General features: G+C 39.6%; 1 protein-coding gene across 1 annotated transcript in view; it reads right to left on the reverse strand.

The window, feature by feature from the left end:
• TYR (tyrosinase) overlaps positions 1 to 24,587 on the reverse strand; it is a 52,927-nt gene that overhangs the window by 8,314 nt on the left and 20,026 nt on the right. Inside the window, exons 3-4 of the mRNA XM_027677720.1 lie at positions 24,343 to 24,490; positions 4,046 to 4,227 (exon numbers count right to left, since the gene is read on the reverse strand). Coding sequence (XP_027533521.1) covers positions 4,046 to 4,227; positions 24,343 to 24,490 — 330 coding nt within the window. The remainder of the gene's footprint in view (positions 1 to 4,045; positions 4,228 to 24,342; positions 24,491 to 24,587) is intronic.

The following is a 24,587-nucleotide window of genomic DNA, read 5'->3' on the forward strand; positions in this document are numbered from 1 at the left end:
AATAGGCTCTGAGAAGCATAACATTGCCCTTTCACATTGTGGCCAACACTGTCTGCTCCCGAGTTGGGAATCTCTTCTTGAGGGTACCATATTTGTCAGCTGCCATATTTTCTACTGACTTGGATGTGATTTTGCAGTCAAATTGCTGAAGAGCCAGACATAGAAATGAGCTGCAATACGACACTGGATCTGAGCTCTGAATCCTCCTGCAACACATGCAGGAGCAACCTGGCTTTCTGCATTGTAGTCACAATTTCCTGCTTTGTCCTGAGTCTCAAAGATCTTTACTTAAGAAACACACTTACTTAGTGTCCAGAAATTGAAACTGATGGTTAGATTCCTGGGTTTATAATTGGGTAGTTGACTGTTTAAAAAAAAAATAAAAAGTGGTTTACCCAGCTACTCGTGTAGTGGTCATCAAACCACTGCTGGAGTGTGTCCTGAGAAGGGTAACAGAGCTGGTGAAGGGTTTGGAGTACAAGTCTTATAAGGAGTGGCTGAGTGAGCTGGGGTTGTTTAGCCTGGAGAAAAGGAGTCTTGGGGGCCTTCTCTTTACAACAACATGAAAGGAGGTTGAAGTGAACTGGGAATCAGTCTCTTCTCCCAGGTAAATTCAGGACAAGAGGAAATGGCCTGAAGTTGTGCCAGGGGAGGGTTAGATTGGATATTAGGAAGAATTCCTTCGTGGAAAGGTTGTCAAGCACTGGAACAGGCTTCCCAGGAAAGTGGTGGAGTCATCATCCCTAGAAGTATTCAAAAATCATGTAGACATGGTGCTAAGAGACATGATTTTGACTGGGCTTGTCAGCGGTCATTTTATGTTGGACTCTATGATCTTAAAGACCTTTTCCAACCTAAATGATTCTATAGTTCTATAAAATTGTTCTCAGTGGGAGAGGGAGATTTTCTGGGGAAAAGTCAAGACTGCATCTGTAAATTTATCTGTTTTCATTTCTGGAAGAAGGAAAAAATATAGAAAAGACTCAGTCCAGTCCCTGAAATATAAGCTCTTGGAATAGCTCTTGACACAGTAAATTGTTTTGACAGCTGTTGCTAGGTGGTGCCGTTAGTCTTCCAAATCTTTTTTATTGATACTAACTGGTGTTCATTTTCATTAAGCCATGTGGGTTGTGGTAGTTTTACAGCTCATGGTTCTCATGTCAGGGAAAGCTGAGTGTCTGCTCTGGCTTCTGTTCAGAGCAGTTCCCCAGTAACTACACTCTGATATGTGCCTCATTCCTGAGGAATGGATTTCCATAAACACTGTTTGTGATCACTTCTGTTTCAGCACTGTTGTACATATAGAAATAAATGAAGGTACAGTTAAAATCACATACTGTCACACACAGATTTGCTTTGGAGTGGAAAGCAGAGTTCCAGGCATCGCTTTTTCCTCAGGGACACAATAACAATATAATTTAGCATTAAAATGCCATTTTGTCATTGAATTCTTTCCAAGTTTTATTTCTTGTAACCAGCCTCCTCATTCTCTGCGTAGTCCTGCTTCGTATCTCCAGAGCTGCTGGTACTGTAACTCAAAATGGCTGCGGAGTCACAGAATCATCCAGGTTGGAACAGACCTTCAAGACCATCTAGTCCAACTGTCAGCCCAGCACCACCATAATCACCCCTAAACCATTTTCTTTAAAAGCAAACAAGCCAGGTCTTTAGAACAGTATAGAGTCAGATCTTGTGTGCTCATCCCTCACTCTATCATGTCCTCTTCCTTTGCCTTTCCTGTTCTTCCTCATTTGGAAGATCTGCAGAAATGCTGCCTGTTCTTGAACACCCAGATCTTTGCTACTGATTTTTTTTCCTTTGTAATTTTTCCCTATTTGTCCAGTAACTCCTGGCTGCCAGTTACAGACTTTGTCTTCTCCCTTGAGTACACAGGAACTTTCAGGGAGAATCAGCAGGCTTTCCTGCTTCAGATATCAAGAAGTTTCTGTTTATGCCTACGTTCCTCTGACCAGGAATCTAGCATTGCTATCTTGTCTGTATTTAAACACTAGAGTAGCACGAAAATCTGTATCTGCATTTTGAGAGTCCAGCCATTTTCCATTTGTAACCAGTTCTTCCCTTCAGACAAGAAATAGCTCAAGCTCTCATCTCAGTGAGATTCACAAGGAGTTGAGCGACATCTGAGAATTATCTGGGCTTTCTGAAAAGGATTGAATTTCATTCTTTGTGTTGATCTTTCAAAATAATTAGGGAACTACTTTCCTTACCTCTGTGTTGAAAACATGGACAGAATTTAATAAGGTTTTCATTTTCTGAGGACTGTGTGCTCCCCTGGGAAAAAGGGAGAGTCCAGGAGGCAACCGAAGCGAATTGTTAAATGGTAAGTAGCTTACAACTTGCTTCCTTTTGCACTATCATTTCAGAATTTAGAATTCCTGAAAGTCATGATATTTGGAACTTAGTCTTAGTGGTGTAATTCTAACAATAGTATGAGTTTAGGAAAATAATGGTTTTCATTAAAATATATGTTTTCTGGTCTTGATCTGAAATTAAATTATAGCATCAAGAACAAAAAGGTAAAATACTATTAAAAAGACTAAAACTATAGTTTTGAAAATATATTTGAAATATTTATTAGATTTTTTTTCTGTCTGTTTTTATGATACGTTAGGAGAAATAGTGACTGCTGTATCTTGGTTATAGTACTAAAATGACCTTAAACAATTATACTGGAGAACTGCAGATTTCTTTCATTACACATAAAATAGTCAAAAAACTAATTTTCTGGATGACTGTAAAAAACACAAGCTAGATTTTTTACAAAATGTGAGCAAACAAGCTAAATGCATGATTGGACAGTTTATCAAGTTTGCAGTAAACACATACTGCCATTAGCAGGTGCCCTGAGACCTGATATTCTTTTGATAAAGACAAAAATCAATCTATGACAATGCTAGAGATGCTAAAATCTCCCTGGTGATATTGCTATAACATTATTGGACTTTCAGTTCTTAATTGCCTTTTAACTGAAGGGACAAGTTCACAGAATGTTTTCTGCCTCAAACAGGAAAAGCAAACATGCCCAGTAACCTACTTGTTCAGTGGCCAGTTCTCTGCAAGGATAACTGCATCCCACATCACAGAGAGCTTTTGGCAGTGTTGAACATAAGAGATGTATCTGATCATTGCAATGGCTCAGTTCTGTAAATGATTGGGCCAAAGTACCTGAACAATATCAGTTCAAGGCACCATTTTTATTTTAAGAGAACTGAACCTTTCCCTTAAACAATAAGGAAATGCGCACTACTCAAAAGAAACTATGAATTCCATCACTATGGACCTACTATGGCATGGTGTACCTGAGGTTCCCCATCAGCTACAGCCCCAAGGGCCTCTGTCCTCCCTTTGCTCAAGGACAGCCAGGAAGCCCAAGTAAAAACTACCTCCAAACAACAATGTATGTCAAAACCGTCACTAAACAGCACAAAATTAATTTGTTTGAAATGAACATAGTGAATTATTAAGTTGTGTTCATATAAGTAACCATAGGGCAAGCACAAAGTCAATGGATCACTGTTTTAAGTGCTGCACAGACCTTGTGTAGTCTTCGGTGCTGCAGTGAATTTTACTGTGGGTATTTAAAGGATCAGATTACATTTATAATCCAGAAAGAGAGTTTTGAATCTGCATTCCTTCAAACCATGTCCAGAAAACTGAAAATCCCACTTGTTCCTGTTTGTACTGCACTGTAACAGCTGAGCTGGGCAAATGGCAGGATCGAAATCCAGCACTTTTGCTCTCCAGTTCTGATCACCAGCTGATCATCTGAGCCAGATTCTGCTATTAGTAGGCTAGGATGGATAATATTAGTATCAATGACTGATTTTTGGTTGGATCTTTTCTAATAGTAGCATGTGGATTCTGTATCAGACCAGAAATGTGAAAACAAGAAGGTACAATGTGAGACTATATTCAGGAAAAAATCTGGAACAAAGGGGTTTTTTATCTTCTCGTTTGACAGCCATATTCCAGGTTATAGGCAAAAAATTTTACATTTTACATTTACCCAAAATTATAATATTACCTGGTTCTTGGAGATACTCATAGTCATACCCCAGCTCTCTTGAGGATTTAAAAAATTCTCCATTCCTGTAAAGAGGGATGAAGGGGACCATGTAATTTTCTCGATTGTGCCCAATCGGTGCATTGGCTGCTGGGTAAACTTCTAGCATGGGCCTGTGTCTTCTTAACCATCGTTCAAAAATGCTGTGGGGAAAAAAAAGCAGGTCAATCAGTGGTGGAGATCAGCAGAAATTTTCTTCTTGAAAACTAAAAAAAGTGTTGGCTTTCTTTTAGTTTTTTTTTGAATCCTGGGGATAGAGTTGCATGCAATGGCTTGTTTTTATGTGTGTGTAATGCTTTCCAAATTTGAAGTTATCCACTTCAGTGCTGAGTTCCTATGCAAGCCTACAAAAAGCAAAGGCCTGCAGTGCTGCAAAGAGGCTGAATATGCTTTTAAATTCCTGACTGCAACCTCTGCTCAGCAACTGACATGGTTGTGAGGGATAGATAGAAATTGATTAAAGACCTCAGTCGTTCCTCCTCACTCTCAGAAACACTTGTAGCTGGTTGCGAATGGTCCTGTTTCCCGCTGCTCTGTCCTGTTCCCCTTCCTTCAATTTCTTACCAAGGATTTTCGCACTTGCATTAAAGTGTGGTCATGCCATGGCTGGTTGGACATCAGCTAGGGAGTGGAAACACCTGAGGTAGATGTTATAAGCTATCTGAGTACAAAAACTTGACAGGTCAGTTGTCAGTAAAGTGTCTTTCTCCAGAATTAGCTTCTTCACTGACCTTAGTGTCTGCACTCTTGTTTAACACATTCTCACTCCTCTCTCCCAGAGCTGTTGGGCAGCTTTTTTTACCCTCCTAGATATGTGATCCCGGACATCTACTAAGGTCACTGATGGGCTCAGCTTTGGCCAGCAGCAAGTCTATCTTGCAGCCAACTGGAACAAGTGCTGTCTGACATGGGGGCAGTTTCTGACACCTTCTGACAGAAGCCATGCCTGTAGCCCCCTAACTACCAAAACCTCACCATGTAAACCCAATGGAAGCTGTTACCCATATCTCCACCCTCAGCTGCTCCTTTCCATTTTTCTCTTGCAAAGTTTGTCCCATTATTTATGTGTCAGCACAGGGCTGTATATCTGCTCTTCAACTCAGAGGCAGAAAGCTCAAAGGCTGCAGTATGGGAAGAGTTCATATTGATATTTTCAAGTCAACTACTAGATGTGTTTGGAAAGCAAAATTAAGAACCTTCCGAAACACTCTCAGTTCTTCCTGTGTCTAAGCTTTTCTGCTCAACTCTTCTCTTTCTTTCAATACTCAAATCCTTTCCCTGATGCCTTTGTGTTTATTCACCTGAATGTGCCAGGTTGGAATAGGGGAGGTGGAAAAACAGTGCAGGGCAAGCAGATGCAGGTATCTTTTAAATGAAGAAAGATACTGGTAGGAGGTGAGTATCAACATCAAGCTCAGGGAGGGGTCACTGGATTCGTTTATCAGTTATGAGAGATAGAAATGCTCTAAAGAGATAAGTAAATTGCACTTTGATTGAGATCTTAGATCAACTGTTGCTCCTCCCCAGCATTGGCCACCAACTGGAGAACACAGACTTCCCCCCTCCCCTTCTAATTAGGAACTGACTGTTCAGGGACTCAAATTATCTCAGAAATGCACATGCTCAGGAGTGTCAGGATCTCTGCAAGTTATCCCGGGATCTGCTGATAGACTTTACTCTTGTTTTGAGGCATAAAACCAAGAGTTTTTATGCATACCCCACCACATTAAAACCCTCTCACACTCATCAAAATAGAATAGGGCGAAAATCTTGGGTCTTTTTTTAGAATCCAAAAATTTAATTTATGAAAACATCACTATGATCATACACCTTGTCAACTCTTAACAACGCAGGTATTACTTTTGATTGAAATCTTTATTTGTGGCTCTCTTCTTCTGTTAATCTCATCAACCCTGTCTAGAAAAACTCTCATCTGAGTGATGTTTAGCTGAAGCTTTCAGATGGATAAATTTAAACAGTATCAAGGCTTCAGCTGCAGTTATCACAAGACAGTTTGAACAGAAACTCTGTAATCTTTGGAGAATATCATGAAGAAATTAATATTTAATCATTAAAAACACACAGACTATAAAGGAGTAATTTAGCTTGAGGAGGGGTGGTGTGTGGGAGAGTGTACTCCAATCTTTCCCCTGCCTGGCTTTTACTCATGCCTTGGGTAAGGTACTCTGCCTATTAGTGCCTTATTTTCCCAGCAGTTGCAGATGGGAGCTGAGATAGCTCTTCTCTGCAGCATAGGGTTGCTAGAGTTATGGAGATACTTTGGTTGTGGGAACATGGTAATAATTTAGAAACGTGGCAGAGATATGAGTTGGATCAGGTTTTCAAAATCTGGTGATGATCCATACCCTAACTTTGGAATGTTCAATGTGAGGTACTTCCTGGGGCCTGATTTTTAGAAAATGCTGAGCAGTCACATTCTGAAAATCCGGAGGGCTGATTAGCACGAGATTCAGAGCTAAAAGTCGTCATTTGCCTGAAATAGCTTTGCATGACATACCCTGAAATGCAGCATCATCTCTGGATGAGTTAAGTGTTGCTGTTACATAAGCGCTTTCAATAAAAATCCTTAGGCCAGTAATCCTTCAAGCAGAATGCAAAAGCAAAGCATTTCCATGGAAATGAACATATGTACTTTTGGATTCCTTCTTTTGGATTCCTTCGTTTGCAGTACGGTTCCCACATTAGGTATCAAGCTTTTTGTAGCAGTAACAGGAGCATTGAATTGTCTGCTCTCACAGCTGATCTGTAGATTTAGATAACATGCCGCTAATTACTTACATGATGAATTGTACTGATGCACTAGATACATTGAGCAATTCATTGAGTTGTTTGGGAGCAGTTCTCTCTGCTAGCCAGCATAAAACCATATCTTGACTGAAATCTGTACTTGGGTGGTTTTTTGATGCTTTGAAAGAATAAGATCTTATTCTGTTTGATAATAAAGTGATTGGGTGAAGTTGCATTTATTATTTCAACTTAAAAGCTTGTTCCCAGATTGTTTCCAGCTTGTTAAATAAGATGGACTCAAAACAAATTTTTTTTCTTGGCAAGATAATGCATGAAGCTCTGTATTTTCAGGAGGATGTCGGTGGGTTTTTTAATTTTACTTGAGAAAACTGTCAGATTTAGTATATCAGTAGTATTTTTACATCGTCATCTGCTTTTAAGGGGGCACTGCCATTTCCCTGCCTTACTCATATTTTGTAAGAAAAGTTATGCCAGAGGAACCTTACCCTTGCTTTTCAGAACAATTTCTGAGCTTAGTAGAAAAAGAAATCTCTCAATTGCATTCAGCTGAGGAGAAAAGTCCATGGAGAGAGCACAACTTAAGCTGTATTTCTGTTGGTGAAGTACAAATGGTTCTTGTTGGACACTGTAAGCCATTTCATATCAGAGAGTTACATTTTATGACTTCCCAACCAAGATTGTTAACTCCTTTCATACATTTTTAAGGAAAACTGAAATCCTGAAGTAGCCTCTGGCTTTTGCTGTCAGTCAGGTAGTGATATTGGCACGATGCTCCTATCCTTGGGGACTTGTCTTAACTTAAAAGATTTGGGCCAAAAAAAAGTATATCTGGGGAAAATAGTCACACTCTCTTTTGTTTCTGAGTACTCTGACCAGTGAATCATACATCGTAGAATACTTTTATTCTTTAAATAAGATGCTTTCTCCAGGCCTGTCTACATTTAAGGCAGTTAGCATAAAATATTTTCTCCATGCAGTGCTATAATTTCCTATAGGCAAAGAGAACACATCTGATCAGCTGCGATGGATCAATTCTTCCATATACCTTGGTCTATAGAGACAGTTGTTTTATCCAATAAGAGGCATGTTATTTCCATGACAGAGAGAAATCAGTTCTTCCATTCTCAGCTGTTGATCCACTAACAATAGACAGCATTTTTTCTTTTCTTCCTCAGAAGCAGTGATGTAAGTTATTTTCTTTTAGTATTTTGAAAAATGTATACTTGTTACCTATTCTTTTCTTGGTAGTACAACCTTGGAAGAGTTTAGGGCTGCAGAACTAAAGCTACATGCAGAGAGACAAAATGCTGATATAATTAGTCAGTCCTTTCATGGACTGATAAAATTCCTGGTAGAAAAGTCAGGTTTGTGGCACAGCAGGAGACCCGAACTCCCTAAAATTGTTGGTTATCTTGGCAAAACACTGCTCTTATGTTCTCTTCATATGAACCTCTGCTTCCTTCCCTGGACCTGAGAGAGCCTAACAAAGCAGGACCATGAATTAAAGGACATCTTAAGGGTCGTTTTATTCTATGTTGCCTCCCTGTCTTGACATAATTTCAATAAGGGTAAAAAAAAGAGATGCAAAGACTCAGATCAGGGCTCTGCTATATCAATTCTCCACACTAATTCTGTACAAAAAAAAGTACTGGACGGAAGTTCAGTGAGAAAGAGAAAAGTCTGGCTGGCTCCTACGGAAGCCTGATTGGTTACTTTCTTCCTCAGCGTGTAGACAAAGAGAGCAAGCAGATAAGTATAACTAATTTGTATAGGTGGAAGTGATATTTTCTAGAAAGTGAGACTTTTTCAGCATTGCAACTCCAGCTAGACTGGCATCATTTGGCAGTGCTGAAAAGAGCAGATGGAATGTGAGCATGGTGGGGAAGACGAAGTGGGAAAAAGGAAAGCAGAAAAGAGCTAACCTAAAGTTGTCAGGAATTTTATTCGGACAATGGAAATGGAGAGAACCCAAACTGGGAAATAAATAAATAAACCATATATAAACCATAAATCCTCCAGGGTAACAGCTCTAGCTAGAAGAGTCACAGGCAAGCAAAGCTTAAGAAATGGAAATTAACTAAATTAAGTAGAGATTAGTCTCCTGATGGCCCTAATGCCCTTTGTATTTCTTCAGCTGCAAGCAAAAGTGACACCGAAGAGATAGCTTTTATTTAAAGGACTTAGGCAGATTAAAAAATAATTCTATCTGGATTAGGGTAAAGACTGTTTGTATCTGGAAGACTTCTTCCTTCTCCTGAAGAAATCAAAGTGCCCAAACCGAATGTCCCAAATAAGAGGCCAAGGAGCTGAAAGAGATAGGAGACTAATTTGAATATTGAAAGATGTCCTGTCTCACATTTGGCATTCAAAGAGGCTCAATCTCTCTAAATTGCACTTCCAAAATAGAAATTATTTTGTAGTGGGTGTAATATTAAAGTAATTACTAGACTATGATAATCAATACTCTATACAAAGATTATTTTTGTGGTAAGAAGTAGAATTTTAATATTGTAGAATGGGTTGGATTTAGGCAAATGTAGACTAAAATAAGGCTCAGGGTTTGTATTTAAACATGGGAAAAATTGATCCAGGGATATGATAAATTCACTATCACTTAAACCACCTGATTCAGTCAAAAGCCACATGCTTGATGCAGAAATAGCCAAGGGAGATCATCTGGTCAGAAGGACTCCTAACAAATCATAAAGGCAAAGAATATTCTTTCTGCATGTTGGAGAAATTTTAGAGAGTCTTACAGGCCTTATTTTACTCTAGAGAAAATAGACACAGAGTGCAAATGACTTGCCTAAGTTCATACTATACATGCTATAGTGGAGCGGGACCTCAGCTACAGGGCCAGTTTGTGCCTACCAAACTGTGGTACCCCTTGGAGTTAGGTTATACCATTGCAAAGCATGGAGTCTCAATTTTATTTAAACGTTTTGCTATACTTCTGTATACAAGTTATTGTAATTGTTGATGAAACTCATACTTGTGTGTACCAGCTCTAATTGGTCCAGAGAACTGGTATGTGGTAAAGAGTTATAAAGACGCCCACTTGGTATGTTGATGCTTTGGCAGTTTGAATTTTCATTCAGGGAAAATATACTTTGCTTTTGCAAAAAGTTTTTGTGTGGTACAGTGCTTTTACAGAGAAAATTAAAGCCATCTATAAAAGACATGGATATATCGCTTCCATTTAATTGCATATAAATAGACAAATATTTTCCTTGTCCTGCTCTGTACATAGCAGGTTATGCAAAATGAAATGAAATGAGCCTTAGTAGAAAATTAATTAAAAAAAACCCAAACAAACAAACCCACCTGGTGGGAAAATAGGATTGATTTGAGGTTGATTAAAAAATGGCCACCAATATATATTTCTGAATTCATATTATTTTATGAATAATATATGCAGTGGGATTATAGCTAATGAAAGGATGAGTCAAGAAATAAATGGGTTTATGTTGCCAGTGGGAAATATCAAACAGAGTATAAAAACATTTCTGTATATAGGCTGGATTTCTTCATACTGTTCCAGATAGTGTTGTGCACTCTGAAAAAAAGATGCTGCCTGCAGGAAGGAAATCTTAAAATCTAGAAAAAGTAGGGTAAAACAGTAAGAGTAGGCATTTTCTTTATAATTTGTAAAGTGTCCCTTCTAAGGGCCTTTTCCCAACAGTGTGCTTCCACAGTTGTGAGCAGAGGTACACTTGACTGACTGAATATAAGGGGGGAAAACAGACCATAAATATCTGTTACTAAAGATTTCCTTGTATTGAGCCACCTCAGAGACACTGACTCATAGTGTAAACCTAACTGTCCCTTCACTAAGATTTAATAGGAGAAGTTTAATCCAGTGTGTTTTCCCTTGCAATTAAGGACAGTTGGAGAAAGGGAAAGGGGGAAGATGAGGGTTCAGTACTTCTATATGTATTCCTCTGCCACACTATTAGGAACATGTGTCACATTGCAGGTATGCCCAGTGGGAGGACTACAGTCCCCTTAAGGTGAAGGTTCATGATCACTGGGTCCATAGCACCAGAGAGGACAAAGCACAGTTTTCCTCCTGCCTCCTACTTTCTTGTCCTCACTTTTCTTGTAAGCATTTGCACAACCGTGCCATAAGCATGATTAAGGAACTAATTTTGTTTCAAACCAAACATCTCATTTGTTTTCATTTGTTCTGGGATATCTGAGGTAAGATAAAGCCATGGACCTGATTCATTGTGTTTTTGCATGATGGCCAGTACCCACACAAGGCAAGAACAGAGGTGAACACCTCTGTGCTGCACTAATTGCTGAGCAGGACTTTTTCTTCTTCCTAACCTATGTACCAGGTTAAGCTGACTTAAAGCAACAATGAAACCGTGCCCTTTGCTTCTCGGTAACCTGATAAACTCGTGCCTCAGCTAAGCCTGCACTCAGGAGTAATCTTTCAGCTGCTAGGCAGCCACTTTGTAAGCCACTAATAACTTTATCACATTCAAATCTGAAACCCTGTCACTAGTTGTACCAGGTTTGACACAAAAACTTTCATTCCTCATCTAGAGTTGTGAGACAGGCTAGATCAGACTGACTATGGCAGAAGGAAGACAGAACACTGTTGCTTAAAACTCATTTATACAATTTATTTTAGTATGAGATCTGACATTCTGTAGAAATCTGGCAAGCAACATGTATTTGCATTTGGAAAGAAAAGGAAAAGGAAACAAACTGAGGAAAGCTGAAATGCCAGCCCAAGGACTGTGATTACACAGTAGTCATCACTTTAAAAGTTGGCAGTAGTCAGCTGGTATTGCAAAGTCATCTCAGGTAATTCCCATCCCAAGCATTTGGGAGAAACATCAGTGCTTCAGTCCTGGAAGAGCTGCTGATGCTGAGGTTGTAAAGTCAAGACACTGTACTGTTTGCCAATGTACGCAGTTATATTGCAGTATCCTTTTCTTTTTGTTTTAAGTTGGCTAAAAACACTACAGGGACTCTCAGGCAGGTTGTAAACAAATTACACCGTCATAATGCAAGTGTCTGATTAAAAATTAAGATGCTGCCCTCAATTATTGTGAAAACCCTTCCAAGGCCTCTGAGGCTGTGTCCCTTGCTGGTGAATCACTGATGAGGACTGCCCTGGGTTACAGCGCTTACTCTGTGTCTAGTCCCAGCTGCTGTGGAACATCCAGGGGCTACCATTATCAATTCCAAGCTGCAGCATGCAGCAAGCATCCTTGGACAATATTGCCCCTTCCACAGACCCTTTCATTACCTCTGTCAAGTTTCCTCTATGCCAGTCCCTGGACCAGCTACTGGACAGACCTCTTTAGGCAGACGTGTGTGTGTCTACCTGTGGGTGAGGCAGCTGGAGATCAGGCGATCCAGTTAATGGATCGACTGGGTACCTAAGGCCAGTTACTGGGGAATCCAGATTTTTTATGTGTATATCTCTCTATATGTGTGTATATTTTCCATAACAGGCTTTCATTCTGCTCAGCCAAAGAGGTAAAGAGGATGAAGCTGTTGGTGCCATTGGAATTTGTGTGAGAGCATTTCTTGTGTTGATCTGTGTATCTGGCCAAACATGTTAGCATATGCATATATATACACCTATTGTGTCCGTGTATGCCTGTTGGGAATACATGCTCAACCTCATTGCTGCCTGGACCCAAGAACATGGAGCTGTGGTAGCTATACCATCTTTGGGCTTCTAGATTTGTCAAGCCCTAACACTTTAAACACAAGCTTGCACAAAACATAAAAAAGGATGTTCAACCTGGTGGACCTGTTCCCTCATATAATGTTGTGGTTTGGATTTTTTTCTCAGAGTATATATTCACAGGTAGGTCAATTATATGCCTCTGAAATATGAATATTCATTTTCAAGAAAGGTCTGGCCTATTTTTTTGTTTCAATTTACTTCATCTTCTGAATCAAAAGTGGGTTTTTTTCTGTGGACTAGAGTGGAATAGACCACCTACAACACTGAGAGGCAACATGATGATGACATGAAGCCCCTTACTTATTCAGCAAGATTGATGTTCACTGCAGCTTGTCTCCTAAAGCACCATTCTCTGAATGAGGCATAATAACATACACTATGCTGACACCTTCCCACCCATTACAAAATGCCAAGAGAGTTGGGCAGCCATGTGACACCTGAGAATCTTGACACTGCTCTGCTTCAGCATCTCACTACAAGCATTCCATCTCCTTTATTTTCACTGCACAAACTGGATGCTTGGAAATTGTCAGACAAAGAAAACAAGGGGGACGGAGCTGTCAAAGTTGTAGTCCCACACAGCCAAACCCATCTGAGACAATTAATACCACTTTCTTTGCCTATGTCCCACTTTGTTGCAAGCCTCAAGGTTACTGTAGCTGCTTGGTTCATAGAACCGTGGAATATCCTGAGTTGAAAGGGAGCCACAAGGATCATCAAGCCCTGCACAGGGCAGCCCCAAGAATCACACCATGTGCCTGAGAGCATTTATCCAAATGCTTCTTGAACTCTGTTAGGCTTGGTGCTGTGACCACTCCCTGGGGAGCCTGTTCCAGTGCCCAACCACCCTCTGGGTGAAGACCCTTTCTTTAACCTAAGGAACCCTTTCCTGAATTTATCCTTTTGAAACTGAAATTTCTCTGACACAACTCCACAGCATTTATGAAATATTTTTAACATTTCCTCTGCCAACATGATTTAGAGCAGTTTTCCCTCTTACCTATAAAGGACTCTCAACATGTCTATAGGATTAAGGGAAGAGAATGGTCTTAAGGCTTTCCATCTGAAATTTTTCCTTTTTATGTCAAACAACTTGAGCATCCATAGCCATTTGGAGAAGATGCAGTTGAACCTCTCATTGCTGCTTTGCATGCTCATTGAGTGCAGAGGGCTATATAGCTTCCAGTCATTCTCCAATAATCATGTAGTGCTCTAAGTATTTCTCTTTTAGAATGAAGAAAGTCAGCAGGTCCTCAAGCCTCTATTTGAAAAAGAAGCTGTTCAAGCAACAGAGTCCTGCAGAGGATTCAGATAAAATCCTGAGCAGAGATTACTGCTGGTGATGTAGGACCAAATGCAGTTCCTCTCTCAGAGAGGGTTGCTGAAGTCCTGCATTTCTGTTTCCTATTTGCTGTCCTGATTTCCTTTAGTCACATTGCAAAGTGCTTAACCTTTCTCAGGAAACTCATATAGCTACTTGGGCTTCAACTCTGTTGCATATAAGTCTGGGGCACAGTTCCCATGCCACAAAGCCTAACAAGTTGGGCAATCCTGTAACCTACTTTCCCAGTAAATGAGCCTTACAGAAATATTGGTTTTGTCTTTTCATAAAACTGTGGAGGATGAAACAACAAGTGCTGAGCCCAACTTATGTTTGATCGGTTGCTGTTAGATTACAATGTAAAGAGCTTTATTTTTATTGAAGATGGAGAAAATGGATAAGCTAAGCATGACACTAAAGACAAGAGCTGTATTGGAAAAGATGCAGGAATCTGTACAGAGGGATGTCTGTATTCTCTAGCTTGGAACTAGGTAGTGCCTTAGTATAACCCAGTTATTGGCAAAGCAAGATAATTCCTGTGGAAGCCTATTCTGCACCTCTGCTGGGAAGAAATGAGTTTAAACGAGAATTAGCTGCGCTGAGATTCTGTCAGATATCTGCTCCAAACTCTACCACTTTTCTTAGCCAATCCAGCCTTTGTTTAACACCAATGAAAGTTGTCAATGACTTTTCCTAGGTACAGGAGAGAAATTCTTTTTCCTTAAATAGCTGTCATCACATGTGTTGTTTCACCCCTTGCTGTCAAACGAGAGCAATATTTGGCTAGAAATATTTGTTTCTCATTCAGATGTAGGTCTCCAATACTGTCCAACACTGAAAAAAACAAGTTATAGATAAGACATGATGGTGTGTACTGTGTGCTTTTTAAGTAAGGAAATACAAATGAAACTATATGCTGCATCAAAAACAAAAGTTAACATTTGCTGGAATGTATATCCTCTGTCAAATTTCTGAGGTTCATTTTTGCCATGGTTTGCAACTAACAGGAAAACATCACTTGAAGCAGGAGATAGTACAAATGCCAGCTGCTCCCAAGTTTAATAACTAGTTTCCCCTGAAGAGAAAAATAATGAGCAGATTAATATGGACTGCTGTGGAGGTAGCTGAACTGATACTGTGGAGCCCACTCCTGTGCTCTGTAATTCAATTCTTTTGAGAGTTAAAGATTGTCATTATTGAGGTTCACAAGGGCATGTAAAATACAAATCACATCTATGTTAGTGAAATGATAATTTCTTTTGATGAATAGGAGGTAGCTACATGTGGGTGAGAAAAACACCATGTTTTCTTGTGATTTTTTACAATTTGAACAATTATTCAGCTATTACTGCAGAAGAGTTGCAGGAAGGAAATGCTAGCTGTCTACATCAGAGCTCATCTTGATCGCTGTGCCACAGGGAGATTTCTCCTCCTCCAGCATTGAGAGAATAACTGAAGACTAACCATGCGGTGCTTGTAAAGTTTCAGGGCAGTGTAGCCTTTCCTTTTAAAAACCACTAATCACTCACAAAATATGACATGTACAAAGCGATCCATTCTGTAATTGTGTTGGCTGAACTAAAGTCTTGCCATAAGACTGATAGGAAACCTGCATTTTAAATGGCACTATTTGAACTGAACCTTCTATATTATTGACTTTTAAGAGCAGAATGGGTCATTACAAACATCTAGCCTGAATAATGACATGGAAGGTGAGATTGCCAACTGCTGTATTTCACATCTAATACAGAAGGTGTCTGTTTAACCTTTCTCTGGTCTTTCCCCTAAAGCAAGGTAGAGCAGCAGCACTATATGTATGTTTTATGCATGCTGAATCGATAAAAAGAATATTTATCTCGAGACTGATGCTTGTCCTTATTTCTCCTTCTCTCTGATTCTGTATGGTCTGTCTATGAATATTCAGAGGACTTATTTAAATCAATGTGGGTTACTTTAGGTGCAGGTACAGCCTCAAGTGTACTATATAGGTTCAGTACCTCTCTGTCCACTGGAGGAGAGATGCTCTAAACCTATACTCCTTTGCTTTTGCTTCTGACCACCACTCTAGCCATGGTATAGGTTATATGGTCTGTGTTGTGACCCTTCAAGGCTGTTCCTGTACCCCTTTTGGTGCTTTGCAATTGCAGTAGCAGGAACTGCCCAGTCTTGCTGAAATAGATGTTAGAGTCCAGCTCAGTATCTTGGTGTATGATTTTCCTTTCAGCTCCAGACACAGGGATACCAAAGGAGAGGTACTGAAGAGATGTGTATCTCAGCAACACCCCAACCTTCCCACTTACACTCTGCTTTCCATGAATATATTTATGTGGTATTTTGCAGTAGATGTGAACTCACTCTACCCACATACTGAGCCCACTTTGAGTGAGTCAGCTCCATCAAACAAGCTGAGTAGCTCTGGTTAATACGCTGCAAAGCCTGAGAGGTTAGGAGGGAAAGGTTAGCAGCTCCAGTTCAGTGCCAACAGAGACCTTGGGGTGACAGAGGGAGCATGTATCCTCCTGTACATTTGTAGACATCCCCAAGGGGAAACAAAATTTAAAAATGTAGAAACTTCTTTTATCAAAACTTACATTCTCGAGTTCCCACTCCTTCGGTACTTATCTGCTCTGTATCTCATACTTGTAGGAGTTTATGTGTGCCAATAAAGCTTGTGACCAAAGTCATTCCTGGCCCACCCTCACATGAAACATTCTGATACCTCTCCTGATAGAAGAGCTGCTTTCTGTGACCTGGTGGCTTCCAGCGCAGCTGCTGCTGTAATGAGGTGATTTTGTTAATCATCAGGGAAGGGTGAGAGCTGGACTACCTTGCTGCTGTGCCACAGATCCTGCTGGTGGGATGTAGATGTGCATGCTGATCCTCTCTTTCCAGGAGGAGCCATGTAATATGCAAGAGGCAGGGAGAAGAGGCAACTGCCACCCAGGATACACTGCAAAAATTTCATTAATTCCCCCAAGAGCTTTGGAGGTGGGGAGATAACTTTTCCAGGCTCAGTCTTATTGCATATACAAGTAATGGGTAACCCCCCATATGTCTTAAGCATTACATGTGTTATGGGTATTTGTATTATAGCAATTTCTGAACTTGAGTTTAAACAAACCCTCTCTGCTAGGTATTGTGCAGAGATAGAAAGAAGTATTTTGAGTGTACCCATATGATCAAAAGACAAAAAGGTTCCTCAGCAGAGATGTTTGTATCTTATCTGGCAGCCAGTCAGCAGTGGGAGGCATCCCTGCCCATGGCAGGGAGTTGGAACAAGGTGATCTTTAAGGTCCCTTCCAACCCAAACCCTTCTATGATTCTATGAACTACTTGACTATAGTCTTACTGACTGTAAGTGAGGCTCAATAGGAGATGTCTGCATTGTAGCTCAAGAAGAGTATAGCTTAGACAATGTTTCTTTAGAGGGATAAATCAGCAAGTCCACTAGCTGTGACTCAGATAGAGACCTGCATGTTAACAGGTACTTAAGGTGTGAGCAGGTCATCAGCTCCAATGCTGCTGCCCTCATTCACCCAGGTGCCAGAGGACAAGGGAGCTCTCTGGGGCCAGGGGGCCTAGGTAAACTCCTACACAGTGTTCCAACTGATACAATCCTACTGCTCCCATATATGCCATGTCATACCATGATTATGGTTCTTTTTTTTTCCTGTGCAGTAGCACTTTATAATCTAGATGTTTAATTCCAAAAGTCAACCTAAATTTTATGGATATATATCCTGAATAAGAAATGACTGTATCTCCCACCAGCTCCACAATATTTCACTTAACTGAGAAATATCAAATGATATATTAGCAAAATGAAAAGCTTTTAGGAGGTGCAGTAGTATTTGGAAGCATTAGGGGTTGTCCTGCTACATACCACCATCTCAGATCTGTCCTGGAAATCGTTCAAAAATGTCTCTTGTTCAGGAGAAAATCCCAGGGGCTTAGCTCTTAAAAGCTCTACTTTCTCACCCCTTAGCATAGCAGTAGCTCAGTGATGCTCATGCTTTCACTGAGTGGGATGACTTTGACTGAGTTTCACCTTCATGCCAGGGACAATTATGAAGATGACTTCACCTCATATACTGCTTTTACACGGGCACTTGGGAGCATACAGGGCTGGGCATAGACTGTAAATCCTGAGCTGGCATCTCCTGAGATGGAGAAGCCCTGTGGATTTACTGTTAGTGTGGGAGGAGGTATATTGCTAATGGTAACCTCTTGACCTGCCTTTGTCCAACAGATTTCAAGTGGCTCCAAGACATAGTTCATTCAGCTCCAGAAAAAAGATGACTTTCAGACTGTGTCATCATTTTTTTACAGACATACCTCAAAAAGTGGTGAGCCTTACTGTGGTGAACCTTATCAAGGAATAAAATTAGTCATACACTTAGTGTTTATGCAGTGATTTCTCCATTTTTACACTGCTTTATTATTTGCTGATAATTCATTATATTACAATCTCCATCTCAGCACCTCAGTTACGTTTTGGTGTCTCTCGTTTTTGTATACCAAATGAAGAAAATAATTCCTTGGCCTTGTGCCTTATCTTTGTTGTCTCCCACAGGAGATAGTTCAGGATAAGGAATTATTCTTATTTTATATATTAAACAAGTCTGGAAACATAGTGTTTTCTTACCAGAATTTCCGATGATTCTTTTCGAATGCCTTCTCTCCAAATGTTCTAAATTCTTGAAGCAAATAGTTTTTAACTGCTAGAATAAGTTCCTGTTTCCTGTCAACATTTCAAAACAATAGAACAACTTGGTCTTTTGTCATCCATTTTTTGGTTTATAAACCTTGAGATGACATTTAAGAGAAAATGAAAATGATCTGTTTCAAAAACAGAGTAAAAATAAGGAGCTTTTATTTTGACATTTCATGGGGGTGAAAAAATAAAATTTTCTCTTGTCAAAGTGATTTTTCCAACAAAATTACTTTTGCCAGAATGCTTTCTTTTTCTTTTCTTTTTTTTTTTTTAGTGGAAGAAGAGATTGACCTGAATATATTGAGTGGTGGGCATATTGAGTGGTGAGGATATTGAGTCCACAGGGACTTAAAGTGTCCATAAAGTTGGCTTAGGGAATGGGGTGTTGCTGATATGCAAATCAGGATGTGTAGATTTTGGGTTCTAATTTATTTTTTAACAAATTTCTCTAGACATGCTTTTCAGTTTAGCACTTTACTGATAAGCAATGTGAGCATTTTATTGTTAGATTCACAGATAATCCAGAGTGTGGCATTTCCTAAGCTCTCAGCTCCAGCCTGCAACTGAAGCAGAAGGGTTTATTTTAGCATTCTGCATAGGAGTCTATGGCAGCTGATGTTAATGCATGGCACACAGACATTTGCCTTGATTAGGCAGAATTTTTGACTTTATCATTGGGCTCTGAAACTGATGTGTAGGAGAGTTTCTTCTGCGCTTACTTGGCAGTATGCATGTATGTCAGTGGCTGTAAATGAGTGTTTCCATTCCATGTGTGACCTTATCCTTGGCTTGGATTACTTTTAGCAGAATGCATGTAAACACACACAAATACATATGCACACCTCCCACTTCTGAGCATTTTGTTTCTTTGATGCAAGAAATCAGTCCTATGTGATAGCAAGCAAAACAGTAACTGAAGTAACAAGATCAGAGTACGGATGTCCAGCTGTGTCCTGTCATTGCCACTTCATACAGTTGTAAATAAAGCAATTGTCATCTCCTGTTGCTCATATTGCTTTGACACCTAAGAACCATGGTCAGAGGCAAAGAATATGCCGTGTGCCACACAGACCAGCACAGTGAGACAGTCCCTTAATGACAGAGCATATGACATAAACACAGGACAAGGGACAACAGATAGATGCAAGCAGACAGGAGGAGGACTAGGCACCCATGTAGTGGGACTGCAGTAGTCCACCTACAAAGTGAATGTTTCAGCTCACTAGCATCTGAGCTTTTTTTCAAGTGTCATGTTGAAAGGAAGAACAGTGACTGAATCTGTGGATGCACAGGGTGAACAAGGCCCAGCCACGAGGAGCATGGAGTGACTTGTCTGAATACAAAACAGATTTACAATAGAGATTGGTATAATGAACGTTTTGGAGGGGTGAGTTCTTTACAATGAAGAAGAAATGACTCCGGGATGGGCAGTGAAGGACCTTCACAGTAGAGACCAGTTGACCTGATGTGAAGATAACAAAGCAGTAGAAGGGTATGGACAGAGAAGAACACCTGGGCAGAGTATTGAGTTAAAGCAATGATGGTTGCAGCAGTATTCTGAGCTGTGTAGTTACTCATGAAAGCTGGAGAGAATAGGTGTTGTAATGGCGGCATCGCTAATACTGACAATCTGGGTCTAGCTGTAGTACAACATGCAAATAGTCTAACAAATACTAGACTTTAGAGATGCAAGAGAATGAAATCCTACACAGTATCGGATTTCTCTAGAAAATTAGTGCTAAATGGCTTGTTCTAAAACCAGGGCCTTTGGAAGTTGTCCACATTATTGTAATAAACCCTGCCTGATGCTGCAGAACTTAGAAACGAGATGAGAACTGAGGCCCTATTTCATTAGCTGTTGTACAGCTATAAGGTTGTATGGCAACTTATATTCCCCATTGCTATTTAGCTTTTCTGAGGGGAATTGTTGGGATGGGGTGTGGAAATCAAGAAGAGTAGAAGTACAAAACAAATGAGAAGAAAGGTGAAAAAAACATTCAAAGGACAGAAGTGCAGGGAGAACAGATGGAGATACTATGTGACTGTAGAGATAGAGGGTCTGAAAGATTCAGCATAGAGGAAAGAGTTCCTTTTCAGAGCACAGAAAACACCCCAGTGAGCTCAAGTGGGACTGTGGGCCCTTGCTTTCACTGCCTGTGCAGCTGTTCCTTCCAGCTTGAGTGGGTTGACTTCTCCCTTGTTATTCCCTTGTGCTGACTGTAAAGCATATCTGAATAGTAAAGAGATTTGCAATTAAGAGAAATGCTTCAGAATGCTAAAAAAGCTCTTGTTTTTGCTGAATGTATATTTTGTTGCATCTTTTTTCTTTTTTTTTTTTTTAAAGCCATTCAATTAAAAATTAATAATTTTCAGGGTGGTCAGCTGTTTTTACCAAGCACAGAGATTTGATCCCTAGGTCTTCTAGCTATCAAATGATAAGTCAAAGAGCCTGATTAATCATTGCTAAGAAAGCTATTGCCTGGGTGCTTTCATACTTCTGCACTTCTGAGAGGTTATGACCTAAAAAAAAGGGAAGTGTTTGCAAGCCGATGTTTTTCTTTTCACCTGAGCGATCTCAACTTCACCTCTGCTTTGTCTATCATTCCCTCCTTTTGTGTTTAGGCCCAGGCAGGAAAGGCTGAAGGACAGCAGATGGTAGGCTGACTGTTGCTCAGTTTGGAGAGCAGCTTCTAACATTTGGCTCACACCTGTCAGCAGACTCCATATACACTTGTTTATCCTCCTCTGTACCATATGTTTCCATGCAAAATCAGTTCCTATGATCTATTGCCTTAGTTCTATCACTCCTATTATGGTTGTAACTGAGCATTTCACAGTCATTAATGCATTTACCCTGACAGCATCCCTTTTGCGTAGGCATCTAATATCACCCACTATACAGATGGGTTAACTGAAGCTCAGTTCAATAGCTCCTCAAAAGTCTCATTCAAATCGTTGGGAAGGAAACACATCTCCAGGGGATGAAAGCATGGGACAGCAAGTTACATGCTCACTTTCACCCAAAGAATTTGCAATGGAGTGAGGGAATTCCTCTTTTGGATCCTACATGGATGCTCAAAGTACTGGACTATTCTTTATTTCTTGACACAGAGCTGTTCTTCCCTGCATTTGCAATCCCAGCAGAACTGTGGTTGTTGGTGTCCAGTTTTTTTACACACTTTGCCAGTAAAACCCCATCTTGCAACTCTCCATGTTCTCATCAAGGAACGTGGAAAAAGATGCTGTCCTTGTCAGAAGATATAATTTAAAAGTCAGTTAAAAGCCCATTGGCCCAATGTAGTGATAGCAATAAGCTCAAAAGTATTCTGCCCAAATGAGAAAAGCTGATAAAATGTGCTTCTGCTGCTCTGGATACTGTTTCTCCCATTTTCACTATTCTTTGTATTCTTGTTTGACTCTCAGAAAATAACTTTTCAGCCCTTCTGATGTAAAGTCTATGTAGGAGAGGAACAGCATTTTTTGAAATGTACCGTATGTACCTATCAGTCACCTACTTATTAATTATAACTAAAAGCATGATTAATCTGTCATGGATAGGGCTGCTAAGTAACCAAAGTAACTGGAATCATACTAATGCATTTCTGTCACTTATACAAAAGGCAACATTATTCTGAGTTTTTACATCTGTGTGTACTAAAGCCCATATAGACAGCAGCTGGATAGCACTGGTAATGTTCTTTCTGCCACAGATGGGATGAGGTTGCATCATGCATATCTGTATTGCCCCCACAGTGCCTTTGCAGTGATTTATTTCCTCAACACCAGTACGACTTAATGAGGTTGTCATTTGCAAATAATTTTGCCTTTTAAAATTGATAACAACCACAGTTATGAGAAATATTTCCAGGGACTCATAATGACTACAACTGAAATTCCTCTTTCAAATTTCATGTTGAGGGGTCAGCATGAGGACCAAGTTGTTACTTAAACCCTGAAAAGAGTGGGAGCTAGGAGATATGTAGGTCTTATACAAGTGTCAGTGTCTAAGGAAAACAATTCTTTTGATACGGCACATCATAATTCTTTCTCTTCTGTGTACCTTTTCTATAAATATTCAATTGATTCCCTTTTTAATAGCCTAGATATTGGAAAGTTAATTTACAATCACCAAAGTGAGCTTTGTAACCGCATCTGAAACCCTCACGCATCCATCCTGCTGAGCAGTCAATGCATGGATACGCTAAATCACAGCTAAGCTATGCTGTTTAAGTTTTAAAATGTTAGGAGGAAAAGCTTTTCACATAAAACAGTTTCAAAACTGACACCTCCAGAAGACTAATTTTGCCCTACCGTATTAGTAGCAGAGAACAGGTAGGTCACCCATTTAAGGGACCATTTCATTGATGCCTGGGTGACCTGCTAAGACTTGATGCCCTATCTCTCAATGTTTAAAGTGTGAAGAATACAATCATTAGGCTCATTAAATATCTAATGTATGTGTTATATATTTATATTATTATATATATTATATTATATATTTTACTATATATAGATATAAACTACATTATTTTCCCCCCTCCTTTTATATATTAAATATATATGAAGAGAATAATCTGACTTCAGTTTTGTCTTTTGTACACCTACTAGGTTTTTGGTTAAATAAGACAAAGTTTTATATAAGAGTTTTGGTGTGAACTGCCCGAAACTAAGGAACTTCAGTGCAAGATGATGTCTGCAAGTTGTAATCTGCATCCCTTCTGTGCTGCATGCCTTAGTGACCCTAATGAAGAAAGCGTTTTGATTTTCATCTCAGTAAGCACCTGCATGCAGGGCAGAGTCCCAGTTAGTAGGTTTCTGACCATACAGATTTGTCGAAGACTCCCAAAAGTAGGGTAATAGTTTTTGTTGTCCTAAGCATTGCTGTAGTCAAGTCACAGTCAGTGTAGGGGGAGAAAGTAGAAGATTGATAAGAAAATATAAACCGCTCCAGAACAAGTGTTGTTTGTGTGGCTTTTACTGTCCTTTGCTTAGCATTTTTTTTTTTAATTGCTCTTTATTCATCCGAGTTTGGTGTAAATGCAGTTGAGTTTAAATTTTTTTAAGCCATTCACATGTGTTATAGTGGCATAGAAATTTTTAAGGTCACTATTAAATCTTGGAATGCTGCCCTTAATTGAGCAATTTCACTATTATCTTGCAAAATTGTGCTCCTTACTCTTTCTTGTTAATAAGTGTGATATCCTTCTGTTTTCTTTCTTTCATTCTGCACAGCTGTACTCTTCTCTTTCATCAAGAGACAGTCACAGTTTTGTTTGTCACACTGAAATATGGATTTTTTTCTTCTTTATTTATGAACAGCAGGCTGGGATTTTCCTTATAGAATAGAAATTAAAACAGCCCTGATATTTAGAATGTAAAGGAATTGCTCCAACTGATTATAGTTGTGTTTAAATGAGTCACTAACTTTTGATCCAAACTTCCTGACATACACATCCGTATATATAAATCATTATGACATCATTGAAGAACTATTTTTACCTTGTTAATAAAAGCTGAATGCATTTGTCAACTTGTCAAGTTATATTTAATCCAATGAACATACAGTCAGGTTAGGAATGACACGTGCTTTCAAATAATAGCAGAGCTCAATACTACATGTCTGAAAATGTTGTGCATGTAAAGGCACATAACATGTTTGCAGTATTAAAATGCAGATGAAAAGCATACTGTAGAAAAACCCCACAAAATGAATTAGGTTTACTAAGAAGAATTAAACCTACCTGTCAACAAATGCGTGGTGTAGTACAAAGATAGGATCATTTGCAGAGCCTTGTACTTGGGACATGGAGCCATTCATGTAGATGTGAAGTGCATTATGCAAACCACTTTGGGATGGGTTTGATATTGCAGTCTGTGGATCAGCAAAGCCTGTAGATTCAAGAGGAAATCATATGCTGGTATGACAATGTGTATAATTCTGTTTCCAGTAACAGTGAAGATCAAAGTACCTACTTTCCCATTCATT

This window comes from Neopelma chrysocephalum, unplaced genomic scaffold (genome assembly GCF_003984885.1).
Source record: "Neopelma chrysocephalum unplaced genomic scaffold, ASM398488v2 Primary Assembly neopelma1_43, whole genome shotgun sequence".
Taxonomy (NCBI): domain Eukaryota; kingdom Metazoa; phylum Chordata; class Aves; order Passeriformes; family Pipridae; genus Neopelma; species Neopelma chrysocephalum.